Source organism: Manis javanica, chromosome 1 (genome assembly GCF_040802235.1).
Source record: "Manis javanica isolate MJ-LG chromosome 1, MJ_LKY, whole genome shotgun sequence".
NCBI lineage: Eukaryota > Metazoa > Chordata > Mammalia > Pholidota > Manidae > Manis > Manis javanica.
This window is the reverse complement of record NC_133156.1, coordinates 11,783,650-11,800,595: the sequence shown is the minus strand read 5'-3', so window position 1 is coordinate 11,800,595 and position 16,946 is coordinate 11,783,650. Positions and strand designations below refer to the sequence as shown.

Genomic DNA, 16,946 nt, shown 5'->3' with positions numbered 1-16,946 from the left:
ACCTCCATGTACCCTTCCAGCTTTTTTCTGCACTTACACACCCATTTTAAAAAGCAATCAGGACTATCATAAGTTGTATTTTAACATATTTTCTCAGTGTATTGTGAATATTTTCCATTGTCAATTAAAATGACTTTAAATGATCACAGAGTACTGCTAATGTAGCTGTATCATAACCCCTATGCCCAACCTTTCTTAGCATATCAGCAGTCACATATATATGCTATTGCAGTGAATGTCTTTATCTACAAATACTTCTATACTACTTTATTTGTATTTCAAGAAGAATTCACAGGTCAAAGAGCATGCCAGGGAAGGCCTCTGACATACTGTCCATCCCTTAAACGATGTACTTTCCATCTACTCTGAACAGGAGCACCTTTCATCACATCCTCAACAATGAACATATTTTTTAAAAAACTCACTGCCAGTACATAGTTGAAACAAATGCCACTTCGTTATAATCTTAATTCATATTTCTGACAGTACTAAGTGAATTAAAAATTTATTTCAAACGTTAAACGGACCAAGTGTATTACTCCTTTTGTTAACTGCTGATTCATGTTATATGTTTTTGAAGTTTTTTTCTTATGGACTTCTAAGAGCTATTTCAATATTAAATACTAATTCTGTGTCTCACGTATATCATATTTCATGTGTCTATGTCTAAAATTAGATCCTTATAATTTTGTAAGACATATATGTATAAAATTGTGAGATATATCTTGATTTCAGATGTTAAAATATGAAAAAATAAGCATCTAGAAATCAAGTATTGTGCTTTCAATTTGTCATTTACCTTTCACATTTGTACGTGGTATTTCTTTTGTTTACCTCTTTAATTCAGCTGTAGTTTATTTTCCCATATTTTACGTTGCATTGATTCTAAGAATTTTTTTCATATTTTAACATTTCTGAAATTGGCACCCACATTCTGTAGATGGTATCTTACATTTGATGAGACATAGTAAAATACAGTAGGGATATAATTTTTTTCCCCAAATAGTTCAATTTTATGTTGACTATTACATGATTTTGCTATTTCTTTGATATTCCATTTTTATTATATTTTACAAAAACTTATATACACACATGTAAAACTTGGGCCTGTTTCTAAATTACCATGGACTCCTGCAATGATGCACTTAACTGCTTTTGGGTTCCCAAACCTGATTCTAATGTGTGTGTGTGTGGGAGGAGGATCTTCCCACACACAGACCACCAAGCAATTCTTGAACACCAGCTGGGTGTCCAACTACTCAACTCAATTCTGACCCTATCTGCCCAAAGACAGCACTAGATTGTCTAAGTTAAGGGCTCCACCCTACAATACTGCCCTCCACTCCTTATTCCAGACACTAGTTGCAAGTCCCAGGCTGTTACCTTTGTTCTGACTTAACTGGCTACAGATTGGAGGTTCCAACAACCTCCCCTTAAATCAATCAATTTGCTGTAACAGCTCACAGAACTCAAGTAAACACTTAACATTTGCCAGTTGAATAAAGGATACCGTAAAGGATGCAAGTTAATAGCCAGATAAAGAGATACACAGGGCAAGGTCTCACATAAAGCAGCTTCTATCCTCATAGAGCTTGGTAGCACATAGAAGCATTCTAGCTCCCTAAGCGTAGAAGTTCTTTCTGACAGAGAAGCAAGATCTAAGAGAGCAGAGAGCTATAAGCTCTTCTCAAGAGCTTTTGTGAGTGCTTCATTGCATAGTCATAGTTGACTAAATTATTGGCCATTGGCTGATTCAACCTCCAGCCCCAGCCTTTGGGCAGGGGGTCCAGAAGTATGTCATTAACATGACAAGATACCCATTCCACCTTTAAGACTCTACAGTGTTTTCAAGAACTGTAGACGAAGGCCAAATATACCTGCAAAATATGTATTTGGTCATGTGAATGACCAAATATGTATTTCTTGTAACTCACTATATTGCACTCTTAATTAGTCTACCTCACTTTGCCCTAGTAATATTCGTGGACTACTATAAAAGCCTAACAGTTCTCCCCATCTATTCGTGCCTGCCTGCACATTATTTCGCACATGGCTGTCAGAATGCTTTTCTTCAAACATAAGTACTATCATGGCACATTATCCAGATCAAAACCATTAGTAGATCCCAACTGTCCTCAGTATAATCACAAAACTCCCTGTGGCACACAAGGCCCTTCGTGATCTCTGGAATCCGATCTTTCTATTCTGCTGCTACACTGGCCTCCCAGAATTCTTCAAAGGGGCCAAGATCATTCTCATCTGTAGGTCTTGCTCCATGCTGCCCCCTCCTCAAAGAATGCTGTTTCCCACCACTCTTCATCTGATCAAATCCCACTGATACGGCAGGGCCAGGCTAACTGACTCAGCCACTGGGAAAAAAAATGAGAAATCCTTGAGATTAAAAAAAGAATCCCCTGATACATATAATGGGATTAGAGGGAAATGGGATGTGACACATGTGGTCACATGCATTTATTTTACGCATTTCTTTTGTTCAACTCTAGCTAAGGCACAATAGGAGAGTAGGACCGTGGAGGGTGGGGGGTTAAGAGAAAAAGAGAGGGGAGATCAATTCCTTACATTTTTCTTACTCCTCTGCCTCAATCTGCTCTTTTATGTGGAGACTAAAAGCAATTACAGTGAAAGAGAGAAGCAGTCTCAGGCTTAAAGTAGTCGGAGGGTACTAGGCACCACCAACTGAGTGAAAAAATAAGCTGCTAAAATGTCAAAGGTTATTTTTCTAATTATGGAGTTGTTACAAAGAAAACGAAGTAAAAACAAGAGATAGGACCCAATGTTGAAATATTAGTCCATTTCCAAAGAGAAATGAACTCAAATGTTGTAAGTTTAAAAGGCTTTAACCACCTTTGAGGAGAGTAATTCACCTAAAATAGTAGCTCCTTATAAATAAAACCCATAATTTTTAAATTCTTGAAAAGATATAAGCAACCTGAATATTTTACATCTTCACCCATTATCTCATTCTGAGTTCTTCAGAGAGGGTCAATGCAATACGGATAGATATACTCTAGGGAAACATATTTTCGTCAGAAGCAGAAGGGATGTTGCAATACAAAAACAAAAACAGTCACAAAACAAACAACAACAAAAACTTTTTTAAATGAATTTGGGCTGGCAAACTTTTAAAAACCATCTTCAATGTGGCCAGGGCATAGCAAGAAGGGCATTTTCATACTGGCTGGGGGTAAATAAATTGGTAAAACCTTTCTAGAAAGCATTTTCACAATATATACCAAAAATCTCCAAACTATGCCTCTCCTTAAGCCAATGATACAATTTCTAGGTATTTGCCTTAAAGAGAGAACCAAAAAACAAAAATGTTTAATAAAAGCCAATGCCTAGACAGCATTTACTATGTGCCAGGCTCTGCTGAGGTTTTACAAATAGTAAACCCCAAACCAACCCGAAGAAGTAGGTACTGTTATTTTCCCCCACGTTACAGATGAAGAAACTAAAGCACAAAGAGGATCAACAACTGGAACTAGGTCACAGAGCTTGGGAACAGCTGAGCCTGGAGTTGAACCAGGCAATCAGCCGGAGCTGCGTCTCAGACCACAGCACTGCACTGCCTCGCTCTATAAAGACGCCCAATACAGTGATGGCTCCCAAAATGAAAGAACTAGGAACAAACACTAAACAGGACAATGGCTGACTAAGCAGCATTAAAATATTTTTAAAGAATTACTGACATTGACAAATTCTTACAATGTATTACATGAAAAAGAACAGGTTACCAAATAATAAATGTATCATGATCCCAATTTTAAAATATGTATTAACACACAGACATATGCACATACAAATCTTAGTTTTCTACAAAAATATTTAACATACAACAATCAAAATTTGTGAAATGTAACACGAACAAAAGTAAAAATTCAATTACTGAATATATAACAATATTCTAGACATAGGAAATTAAGTTCCCTCAAAACGACACTTAGAACCTAAAATTACAATAGCGTTACTTACTCTTTTTATCTGATGAGCTACTAAAATCGATACCACCAAGGCCTTCATTGCCTGTAGCTGAAGTAGCTGCTGAAGTTCCCAAAGTCAAGCCTAAAGCATTCTGTCCAAGTCCTACAAACAAGACAACCAGTATTAACAGAGTTCATGGACGCCTTTGCAATGATTTCCCCTTACTGACCAAAGCACTCACATACTTTTAAATTGGATCCCAGATTCTCTTCATACTTGATTTAGGCAAATAATAAGAAACAAGTCTAGAGCATGCTTTAGACAAAGACTGATAGCTTGCTCAGATCCAAAGGTATATATAGTTCGGATGATATGATTTTCCTTTATTAAAAGGATAAGAATGTACCTGGTAATTCATTATATGTGGACACTCAATTTTGTTTTTAAACATTCTCTGCAAAAGTATTTTTACTTGTGTATTTTCAGGTGAATATATCTTGTATCCCCATCATGTTTTAGAATTACATACTTTTAAAATTACCTGGTATTAGACATGTTAATTAACTCAATGGGGGAAAACCTCCTACAATGTCTACCAAATCATTATGTTGTACACATTAAATATCGTACAATTTTATCTGTCAATTATATCTGAATAGAGATGAGGGAAAATAAATAAATAAATAAATGCAAACCAGGGTGAGCTTTCAAGATATATCATAAAGGACATAGTTTTACTACCAATGAAATTTAAAGAACTGATAACTGGAAGTCTTACAGGTAAAACATGATCAGAATTTCATACTCCCAAGTTCTTTTCATAAAACTTTAAAATAAAGTATACTTTGTTTATTTAAATCCTATCTCACTGACAAAAGGAATTGAAGTGCCTAACACTACAGTTAATTGTAAGTCATTAATGTATACTTATGAATCAAAGTGCAAAATTTCAAAGATCTTGCATTGGTTAAGTCCATACACTCCCAGACTGGCACAACTGGGGTTCTTCACACACAAGATGCTCCTTACTTTAAAAACAGAGGAAACAATAGGATGTACTGGATAAGAGTATAAGATAACTGCAAATTGGATTTAAATCCTGGCAATGTGTGAAAAATAGCTAAAAAAAATATTAATTTCTAAAATATCAATGATACCTTTAACATAACCATATATTTAGGCACTGAATATTGTGTCAAGAGCTGAAGAAAAGTCAGAACAGACCTGAAAACTCAACAAAACCAACTCTCTACCTCCCCTTTCTATTATTTTTGTGTTTTGTTCTCACGGGAATCTTTGGAAAAGATGTTTAAATACTTATCCTGCAAAGATATATATGTCACGGTTATCTAGTGATTTGGTTATTAGAAGACACTTTGAATATAAACAAAGTTATACAGTAATGACAAAGGTCAGTATTTGAAAGAGCAATGAAATTTGAACACTGCAAATTCTTCTAAGTTATTTTGATCAACTCCTTTTCTCCCCTTCTAAGGATTTGAAATTTCTCCACAAAATTTAGTATCTGAACAGAGGACATCAAAAAACTAGTTTTAATAAGAAACATTGTCAGATTCCTTCATCTCTCCCACACAACCAAGTAAAGCAATAGACACAAATTATATGCTCAATAAAATTTCTGAAATTAAAGTCACTATAAATAAGCCTAAGTATTATTGCAAATTCTGTGATTTCAACATATATCAACTTTCCCTCATCTGTAACCTGTTAAAACAGAAATTCTTGATGCCACATTGCTATGTGAGGTACTTCTTCAATTGCTTCAAATAAAAGGAAAGCTTTTCTCACACCCACAAATCCTCACTGTCTTCCCTACACTGTCATTAGCCATAGCCAATATTCAAAATTTCTACAGAAGCCTGAACATGAGGCTTTCTCCAAAATAAGCATGAAATTAGAAAGCAACCTGTGATACAAAATATTAATTTGGTGTTCCTTGTCAGATTGAGTTGATACCTTAAGATTGTGCCTGACTACAATAAAATTATTTATGTTTTCAAATCTTGCCTGCAAAGCAGGCTAATACACTTTCCTGACATCTATACTGGAGAGTCATTCTTACAACCAAAGGGCTAAACGATGCTAACTGGTCCAAATCTAGTCAACTGCCACTTATTAAAAAGACAAGTTTCTATAGAACAGGTTTATGACTCCATAAGCAAATTCCTCTTTATTTCCTTATCTAGTCAGTCAATATTGAGAAGCAAGAAAATTTATTTCTAAAATGTGGCTAAGTGGCAAATTAAGTATGAAAAATACTTTATAATTCAGTTTTCATACTAAAAGGAATAACATACAGAGACAAATGATCTTTAATTTAGGCCAAAATAAAGTTCGGTACATTTAAACATGAATATTTACGACTTCTGGAAAGCAAATACCATCAATTACCTGATGCTGCTGTGTTTGTACTCTGGAAAAGGGAACCTCCCAAACCGGATAAGGCTCCCCCTAGAGAAAGGCCTGTGGATGCACTTGAACTTGTGGCTGTTGTTCCACCCAAATTATTTAGAGTAAATCCTGTGGAGGCTGTAAAAAATGAGATTGTAAGGCTTCAAAAGGAAACATCATTTCTAATGCCATAGAAAATACAAACACTTCCTAAAAAACTGATGTGCATGATAAAACTGGCTCTTGGGAAAAGCTCTTCGTTAAAGATTACATATACTTGAGAATAAAGAGAAATAGTATCTTCAAAGCAAAAAACCAGTGACAGAAGTAGGGGCTTTGGGTGACACTAGAATGGTATCGGGTAACTGATTCCAGACTGGGATAGTGTTTTCAACATAAGTCACCAACTCCATCTTCAAAACTAAATGAATCCTAAGCCCAGGAAGGTTTCATGCAAACTCTTTATCCTTCCTGACTGCCAAAGTGTTCCTTGAAAACAAAATAGATTTTAATAGTCTTACATTTTACTTCTGTCAGCAGCCCCTCCTTCATTCTGTAGAGACCAACGTCCAAAATGGACTCTGCTGCTTTAATACCCAATGCTGAATGAAATAAAAACTTTCCAAAAATGAACCTTTAAGGTAGATACCTATGTTTATGAACCAAAAAACAAACTGAGATTCAACCATAAAACGTGACTTTTTCCATTCACCTCACCTGCTGGAGTTGATGTCAAAGCAGACGAAAGAGTAATACCACTAGCTGAGGTAGAAGTAATGGGCAGAGAAAACGGGGTGGCGGATGCTGCAGGTTTACTGAATCCTAAACTGAAGCCTGTTGTAGATGCGGATGTAGTAGTTGGTGCTCCTGTTTAAAAAAAAAAATCCTACTTTACTGCAACTGTATACGTACTACACCACTTTCAGTCTGGATCCCTAGAAGTTTGTGGTCTTGCTTTTTATGGATAGAACACAGCCCTGTGAGTTAAGGATAGCAAAATAAATCCGACCAATGTGGCTAATGTTGAAATCTGATTTCAGTTCTATCCTTAGATTTATCTAAAATATGTATCCTTCTCTTCCTTTATGCTCAGCAATAAAAACAGGCACTCTTCTCTAAGACTATTTGAACAATCATTCTTTACTGCTGAAGACCCGCTTCCTGTGTGCTTCTGTGTCCGTCAGCTCCCAGCCCTCGCCCTACTCCCCCCTGCGCTACTCTGTCCAGCCCACTTTTGTACATGTCCCTCCTCTGCCTCTTCTTATATGATAGTCCTTATGGTTTTGTTCCTGCTCCCTCAATTCCTGAACTATCTCACCCACTTTCAGAATTTGAATAATAGGGATATGGGCCTAAATCTACCTCTCTGAGTATCCATGGACTAGCTCTGCCGGGACATCCACTTGGAAACTCTACAGGTCTCCCAATTAAAAAACTTTCCTAAATCTCCCAACCATGATTGACTCAGCCGCTTAAGCCAGAAACCGCAATCGTCCTTGACACCCCTTCTAGCCCCTGTATTCTGTTAATCACAAATCCTGCCAATTCCACTTCAGAAATATCCCTGGATTACAAGCATCCTCAGTTCAGGCCATCTCCCTCCCAAGAACTCTACAATTACCTCTTAATTTTTTTTCTCTGCTATCAGTCTCTTCCAACCTCTAATCTATTCTTGGAATTAACTCAGTTACTTTTAAGAGAGAGAGAAAACAAAAAAATAATACCCTCATCATTTTCCCTGACTTAAGATTCCACTGGCCCTACACTGTCTCTAAAATACAGTCTAAAGGCTGGGCACACAACTGCCTTTTCTCCTTGGTCCCAATCTGCTCCTCAAATCTCCTCTACCATTCCCACACTTGAATCCTGAGCAAAGTATTTTTCCTATGTACATGGATCCTTTTACAACTGGGTCTTTACACTTTCCAGTGGAATAATCTTTCTACCCCCAAAATGAACTCCTACTCTCTTCTTCCCCTGCCTTCCCTGCTGCCTTTCATATACCCATTAGAGCAGTTCTGATTCCTTAAGTACATTATTACTATACCTGCCTGCCACCTTTACAATAGACTAAACGTCTTACTCAACCACTCAGCAGTTCCTGACACTCAGCACCATCCTCACCACCACCACCACCACCACCACCACACCAACAGCTAATAGTGAATATTCAAAGCATTATGTATACGTAAGGCCACAGAGTTAGGAAGTGGTAGCTGGTCAAAAACATTAAATAAAGACCTACATTTTTCACACCGAGAGAAAAGCAGCCAGAAGTTGTGCTACTGGGCTGCCCTTAGCCCAACTGGAAGTTTCGACCTGAGTAGAGTGCTTTCAAGTCATGCACGGTTCTATAATCTCAGAAAATAAGAGGATCCAACTGCTTGCCCTGGTAGCCAAGCCTGTCCAAAACTTTGTGGTAAACAGATGTGCTGTGTTTTCTATTGATAATAGGTAAGAAGCATCCAAGTAAAGAAGGTTTACCAATCTTTAATTAATTTCTATTTTAATTAAATTATTTCATTTTAACTGACATTCCTCAATGTCTCTTTCTTCATCTCCTTTCATACTGTTTACTGCCATCCAGATTTAAGGCAGGTTGTAACCCCAATTATACTCACATTCCCTTTGACATATCACCATAGAGAACTATGATGTTATTCAGCTGGAAGGGATCCAAATGCACTTTAGTCCAATGCTCTCCTTTTATAGATAACTAAAAGCTGCCCAATATTACATAACTATTTAAGGCCTCGCAATGATTTAGAGGCACAAATAGAGTTGAATCCCAAGGCTCCAGCCTATAAATTGGTGCTTTTTCCATTGAAAGGACTCAGATGACTGAAAAATGCATGTGAAATGAATTTCCACAGAAAAACCATTTATGTATACAATTTTTTTTTCTGAATTCAAAAGGGACTACAGTCTTTGACTTTTTAAAAATACTCAAGTTACTGAAAGGTTCTTTTATAAATATCTGTGATCTATATTTAGTTCCTTACATGCTTTCTTCTACACCCCAGCTCTGTGAGATTAGGAAGGAGAAGAGTAGAAAACCACAGATCTGGGATCTTGCCTCAAAAATTCTTACCCAGAGTGAATCCTGTAGTTATAGTTGTTGCTATTCCTGGGGACAAAAAGAGAAATACAATGTAATCATCAATGGACGATGGCAATCTTTTGGTTTGTCATAAGGGCAAGACTTAGAACCACCCTCAGGGGGTGATAACACTGCTAGTTACTTCCCACCATAACCACTAACGACTCCAAACATTCTTCCTACAGCACTGGTTTTTATATTACAAGCTATACATAATTTGATTAATTAGGGAATAAGATTTATAAAATGCAAACAACTACTGCTTCCACCAGTATTAGGCAGAGAGGAAAAAAAGCTACTCCAAGCAAACCACTGGTACACGGAACTGTCTCAAGAAGCTCACTGCTGGTCTGATTCATTCCTACATCTACATTTCTTTCACTTTTATGTGTGATTGTGAAAAGTGGTGCAATCAAAGCTAGAAGGTCAAAGCAAAAGATGGTAACAGAGGCCAAAAGGCTCTAAGGTAGAAAATAAAGGGTAAATAAGGAAGCAAACTTTTAGAATGGTTGCTCTAGTGAAACATATTTTTAGCTTGTTGTTACAAAATATCTTTAAGTATAAAAGAACACTTTTTATTATTGAAATGTCTACCAGAAACATCTACCTATTCCTCTTTCCCCAGTGAAACCATTGTTTCAATAATATAAAATTTTTAAACATCTTAGGGGATATAAATTATAATGTTACAGCAAAATAGTATCCTGACTATCCCACGTACGCTGTATTATTTAACATCCAAATCGGCAAACTTAACAATCCTCACTAAGGTGAAACAATGCATTACATAATTTAATATATAAATTTTTAATTACCTTAATTAATTATATTTTAAGAGATATATCTTCTTTAATTCTTTAAATGTGTGTGTGGTTTTCTTCCTTACACTAAAGTAGATCATAGCCAATGACTGGGCCTATTATTGGCCCTTAATTCCATATCCTTTTATTTCTTTTCATCTTAATATTTACCATTTCCAGTGACGATTCTTAGAAAGCTAGGAGATACAGGACAGAAGCAAAAAAGAATAAATCTCCCAAGCGTACCCTCTGGAAATGTGGCGACCCCCCTTACCTGTGTTTGCTCCTCCTAGAGTGAACCCAGTGGCAGGCTTGGATCCAAAGAGTCCAGTTCCAAAACCACCGGAAGCAGCAGTTGTAGTGGCTGGAGTTGCAGTGCTTCCAAGAGTTCCAAAATTGAGCCCCACAGGATTGCTTGTTTATACAAAAAACAAAATAAAATCTACTAGAACCAATATTTACTTAAGAAAAATTAAAATGAACTCTTCAAGGTTAATTATTCCCTTTCCTCATATCTAATACATCTCTACAGTATATAAAAAGAATTAACATTTACCTTTAACCAGCCAAGTTAAAATATTTTTCTGTTCTCTTTAAAAATAAATCCACATATAAAATTTATCTTAACAAATATACTGCTGGTCTTCAAGAAAAGCATAATCTACAGTAATCTGGGTTTCAGATTCCAATAAATCATAAACATGGTCACATGTGTTCTACTCTCATCAGTTTTGGTTTGAAAGCTAGTATATTTTTAAATGGCCAAAGGGAAATCCTATGAAAGTGGATCATTTTCCTTTACAACTACTCACGTACAGTTCACACTTCTAAATTCATTTGTTCTTCCTCAAAGAAAAGTAAAACTTACCTAGAAATAGAAAAGTTAGCCTAAGTTGTCTTTGCCACCTCTCTATTGTTATATTACCACATTCATGGGGTTCGGGAGGGAGGGTGCTGTTAGGTATCTTCCCACCAAAAGAGCAGTAAGAACTGGGAGTGGGAAGTGGGGAGACAGACAGGACTGAACGTATCTTGGCAAAGCAAAATTACTCTCAAGACTACATGTTCTTCAGAGTTTTTGAAAGCTTAAAAAGAGCAGCTGATAATTATAAGTGACATGAAAATAGTTTACAACCAAGACCCAGAGGCTCAAATTTGCTCTCTATAGGTGGGACAACAAGTTTTGAAAATAAACAAAAAACCTTGAGACTTTGACACTTCAAAAATTGCACAGGAGAGTTAAGACAGATTACAGCATGTATAACATAATGGGAAACCCCATTCATCTCTCTCTCTATGTAAGACTTCTCTCTCTGCTATTCCGTACAGACACAATCAACACAAGAGAACCCAATGTCAGTTCAGAAAGCTTAAAAGCTGGGGGTGAAGGAGTGCTCAACTTAAGGAGAAGGCTGGGTTTCAGTACCAGCTTCCCAATGTGCTGGTACTTGTGTGACATTACTTCTTAATCTTTTTGAGCCTGTATTTCCTCATCTGCAAGATAGGAGTGAATAGTACCCACTTAACATGGATTTTTTTGATAAAGACCAGAGATTATGCAGGGCAAATTAACTTCACTCAACAAATGTTATTACTGTTATCATCAGGAACGGTTATAAATTAAACGGAACACATTATGTAGCAGGTATTACATCAGCTAATCACTGTGAAGGGAATGGAGAGGAGCTTATTAAGGCGACAGAACTTGATCCATCATCAACACTGAGGAGGAAAAAAGAAAAGGGTGTATCCTAACTGTGCCTTAGTTTACCGCTGACTTTAAAAACGATCCCTCTGAGAATGAACATGTGCACCCCTGGGTGTGTTAAATACTGCGGGTTGGCAGAACAGGTCTGCAAGGTCTCGCTGACAAAGCTCAGATCTTTGAAACAATCGATTTAGAAGGTATTATAGGAAACATTATTAGCAAAATTTGAAGACATTAAATCAAGAAAATGGTTATTATGCTTCCGTTCTTCTCCCAAGAATCAGTGATCCCGTGTTTTTACTGCTGTTCCATACACACATAAAAGATGTGCAAAGTGTGTATTTTTAGACAAATAAAATATTTTAAAATTTCTTGATAACTTAAGAAAACTGAAGACACAATGAAATGTTCCATAACTAAAGTCGAAAACATCACCAAAGAAATACATCAAAGTGAGATCTTATTCTACAAGAGCAACAAAAGAGAAATTTCTCTGTGGCAGAGAAATCTTACTTTAAAAAAAGCAAAATCTACCCCAGACTTGACCAATTATTGCCTCAACCCAGTATTAACTGCCCTAAAATGACTCCACAGGATGTGTTACAGAAAAGTCAAGTTGACTCCAGCAGGTCAGGAATGTTATTTTAATTTCCCCAGCTTGCCTTAACGTGGACTTAGGAGCTAACATAAAAGCTAACATTTACCGAGCATTTACCGAATGCCAAATGAGACTAAATATTTTACATGCTTCATCTGATTCAACAACTCTTAAATATATTAAATATATTAATATAAATATATTATTATACCCTTTTTCCAGATGTGGGAACTTAATCGTGGTAACTTTCCCCAAATCATCTACTGAAACACCTGACACCTGGGAGCGGTCAGCTCTCCAAACCAGTACTCCTAACAGACAGACATCAGACTGTCTCTCCTTTTATTAAAACTTACTAATCCCAGGATTTATAAAGCATGTGCAAATTTTTCTAGTTTATTGCTAACAATCTGTCTACTCAATCATTTAACAAGGATTTATTAGAACCCATACGCCAGGCACTGTCATAGGGGCTGAGGATGGAGTGGGAGCCTGCCCTCAGGAAGTTTTCAGTCAGTGAGAGAAGAGATTAATCAGTTTATATATATATACACACACACACAAACACACACATATATATATAGACACACAGCCCCACTGGGTCTACTGGAAAAACAGTATGCAAAGGTCTCCACTGTCATGGAGCTTCCATTCCACTGCTGGGATCAGACAAACAAAAATATAATGAACTGATTACAACTGTACTTAGAGCTATGGCAGGGGTCTAATGAGAATGGAAACCTCTCCTAGACTAACAGGTCACAAAAGGCCTCTCTGAGGAAGTAAACATTTGAGTTCCAAAAGTAGGCATTAGCTTGGCACATGGGGTAGGAAGGAGGTCGTAGGGGAATTCTAAGATGAAGGAACTGTCCTAAAATGGGAAGGGGTTTGGCCAAGCCCACCTTAACAACTGAGAAAAAAGCCCAAATAACTGGAGCAGCGTCTTTCAAAACTGAGATTAGGACCCATTGGAGGAGCATAAAAGCAATTTGGTGGACCACACCAGCATTAAAAAAGAAAAGAAATATAAGAATTAATTCTTAAGGGCATCACATGAAGTAAGGATAAGTATCTTTCTTTCAAACTTTGTTTTCAGTTACTCATTTGTGTGCCTCTGTTTGGTGGTATTGATGGTAAGGGAATAATTTCTTTACAATGAGCCTGGACCACTGAACTGGAGCAAACGGAAAAGAGATGAACTCAGGATGAGTCTGAAGAGGTTCCAGGGTATTTGGGTCTTGAAGATCATGGTGAGGTTTATTTTTACTTCATTCAAATTATAGTGGAAAATCACTGAAGGGAATTTTTTAACAAATCACTCTGGCCATGATGTGGTAAAAAAGAGTGACATAAAAGTGGATTTTTGAGACAGCAGATGGGGGCAGTTTTCATCTAACACTAGAAAGGTCACTTGAAAACCTGGCAGAAATGGGAAGTATTTTCATAAGAATGTAAGCTTTCATGTTTATCTTTCCATGTAAAACAGAGCACACTACATAGAGTGTGTTCAATAAATATTTGTTTCATAAATGACAAGAGCTTGCAACAGAGTGGTGGCACTGGAAGTGGAGCAAATGAAAATTGCAGAATTTATCACACCTTGCTGATTAAGTGTGTAGAGTGAGAGAAAAAGAGGTATTAAGGAAAACACACAGACTTCTGACTTGACTGTGTAGTCCCTCCTCCCCTTTAATTTATTAAGACAATGCTGAAGATACTTTTGCCTTTTAAATCTACAATCACATTCTTCAAGCTTTAGAGATATTCTCCAACTCATTCTATGCACAGTTCTTGATTAAATGCACTCCCCTACCTTTATCTTCAAAAGACTCAGTTCTAAAGAACCAAATCTCTCATCATTAAAATCTTTACTTTAATTGCCTCTTTCCAGATCGCCTCTATTTTTTGTCACCACTTCAAGTGGTGGTGTAGCAGGTTGCACAAAAATGACGAATTATGCTACCTACATTTTTCGATTTAAGTAAGACTATGTGAATCATTACAATGCAACATTTTCACCTAGGATATATTAATCTGCACATACTGTTCAAAATCACCACCAATTAACGCTGTAAAAACAATTTAAAACAAAAATAACAACAAATAAGGTCCCAAGAGGCACAAAGACTTGAAAGCACGTTCAAAATAATGACGAAATTAAAGCACTGTAATACCCCAAACTGGGTGTCCTGGCATGGAACTCACGGGGAAACGTTTAATTGCCCTCCTTAAAATTTTCTCTTAGCTGCCTTTTACTAAAACCTCACATTAAGCTATAATTTCATTCATTCATGCAACATTCATTTCTGGACATTCATTTCTAAGACGCATCGCTAAGGCTCGGGAGTGAAATCCAAGGCCCTTTCACCCAGTCAGACCTCACCAGGCAAGAACAATGTTGGACCCAACGTGGATTCTGCGGACGTCACAACCCAGACACCGTCCGCCCTCCTCCCACCAGGCGGCCAGCATGGCCCGGGCAGGACCACGGCGGGCACCGACGAGGCTGGCGCTGGATGTACTCTCCTCCAGCCCACCCGGAAGGCAGGCGGGAAGAGAGCCGGGCGCTGGGACCACGCCGCGGGGCGTTGCGGGGAGGACCCCGCCGGGAAGGCGAGGAAGTGCGGTTACCTAGTCGCTCCTGCCCCGAAGGAAAAACCGCCGCCTGTGCCGGTCCCGCTGGCGGCCACGGTGGTGGAGCCCAGCGTGCCGGTCCCGAAGGAGAAGCCCGTGGACATGGCTGCCCGGGGCTCAGCGCCGTCCAGCTGAAAGGGGTCTGGGACGTTTCGGTGGCTTCAGAGCCGCGGAGGGTAGGGTAGCATCCCTGCTGCCCAGCCACGGCCTGGCAGGAACTGAAAGGCCAAGCGGCTGCGAAGACAAGGCCGAGGTGAGCGGAGCAACGACGCAAGAGCGCGCTCACCCCGCGCACGTAGCGCAGCGGGAGCGAGCCCGCCGCGCAGGGGCCCCTGGGAGGGGGTGGGGTCAGCGTGCCGCGCAAGGCTCCACGGGACAGGGTGGGCTGGCGCGCCTCGCGTATTCTCTTAGGGGTGGGGCCTCCGGCGTGCCCACCAAGCCCACCTACCTCTGTTAAAGCTCTGTCTTGCTGTCGTGATCTGCACGTTCTGGCTGTAGAGTCTCAATTATTGCTTATACCCTGGCCTACTTCCAAAAAGGACCCGCAGAATCCCGGAGGTGGGAAAGCCCTACTGAGCATTCCAAGTCCCTCTTACGGAAAAGGAGGCTGTTTCAGTCTTTTCTTTGGCTGCCACCCCTTCCCCCGGAGAAAGCAAGCTTTCTGACAGTCCCGGAATCAGTCGAGAATGATCACGCCTACGTTGCACTACATGACCACCACCTTAGCGCTCCGTGGCGTAGCGGAGCCCCTCGGGCGCAGTCGCTGCGAGCCCGGTGTCGCGGCCACCGAGGAGGTGGGCAGGGCGAGCGCCCTTCGTGGGTTGGGTGCCCGGGCCTGTTCATGGTTCTGAGCCAACTGGCCAAGCACCCTGGATGTTAAAGGCTGTAGCCTAGTCCTCAAATAGGGTCAACATATCCTGCTGCGTGAGAGTTCAGGACAGGGGACCCAGCTGCCTACCCTCTTTGCGTTGTTGCGACCCCCTGTGCTACCTAGTAGAGGACCTGCAAAAAAGGAAGGGAGAGAAAAGTATAGAAATAAGTATAATGTAAGGCGAAATTGAAGGGTTCTGTGGGGAATCCTTAAACATAAGAGAAATGTGGGCTGAAAAAGAGATCCTCTGGTGAAAGGGTCAGGAGAGGCTTCCTAGCTGTGGTGCTTTTGAGGTGCTGCCATCATAACGCCTATCTTTATTTCCCCACGGGGATTGTTTTATTGCCACCGCAATTGGTCTTCCTACCAGCGATTTCTTTCAATAAAATTCATCCCATAAGCAACCACCGAATTTGACCCTAAAACATAATTCTCTCCAGAACACAGCCTTGATCAAAGCCCCAGTTGCTCTTTGTCTGGCACTCCCCCATACAACCAGTCTTTCTAACCTCACATCTCACAACTCAAGGCAGCATTTTCTTTGGGGTTGAGCTTGGGCCTTTTCCACTTGGGCATTGCCACCTGCTATGGACTGTGTCCCTCCGAATTCACACGTTCAAGTCCTAACTTCCCAGTGTGACACTGTTTGGATATGGGCCTTTGGGAGGCAATTAAGTTTAGATTGTAGGATCTGAAGAATCAAAAGTTAGCATAAGTACAGCCATCTTAAAGGCTTAAATACCACCCCCTAACCTAGAAGGAGGAAAATTATTAGAATCTTGAAAAACAAGTTAGTCATCCAGTGTTAAATGTAGTGACCTTTAATTAGCTGACCTCAAATCAGTTAATCATACACACCAAGCTTATCTTGCTAGAACCAC

At 39.1% G+C, this 16,946-nt stretch overlaps 1 protein-coding gene across 2 annotated transcripts in view; it reads right to left on the bottom strand.

Annotated features, from left to right (window-relative positions):
• NUP58 (nucleoporin 58) overlaps positions 1-15,520 on the bottom strand; it is a 38,341-nt gene extending 22,821 nt beyond the window's left edge. Inside the window, exons 1-6 of one of the 2 annotated variants that reach the window (XM_017651747.3) lie at positions 15,192-15,518; positions 10,529-10,668; positions 9,446-9,481; positions 7,072-7,221; positions 6,355-6,492; positions 3,994-4,104 (exon numbers count right to left, since the gene is read on the bottom strand). In XM_017651747.3, the coding sequence (XP_017507236.3) occupies positions 3,994-4,104; positions 6,355-6,492; positions 7,072-7,221; positions 9,446-9,481; positions 10,529-10,668; positions 15,192-15,298 (682 nt within the window). In that variant the 5' untranslated portion in view covers positions 15,299-15,518. Of the gene's footprint in view, positions 1-3,993; positions 4,105-6,354; positions 6,493-7,071; positions 7,222-9,445; positions 9,482-10,528; positions 10,669-15,191 lie in introns of both variants that reach the window. The other variant, XM_017651748.3, reaches the window with a different exon arrangement.
• Positions 15,521-16,946: the final 1,426 nt, after the last annotated feature.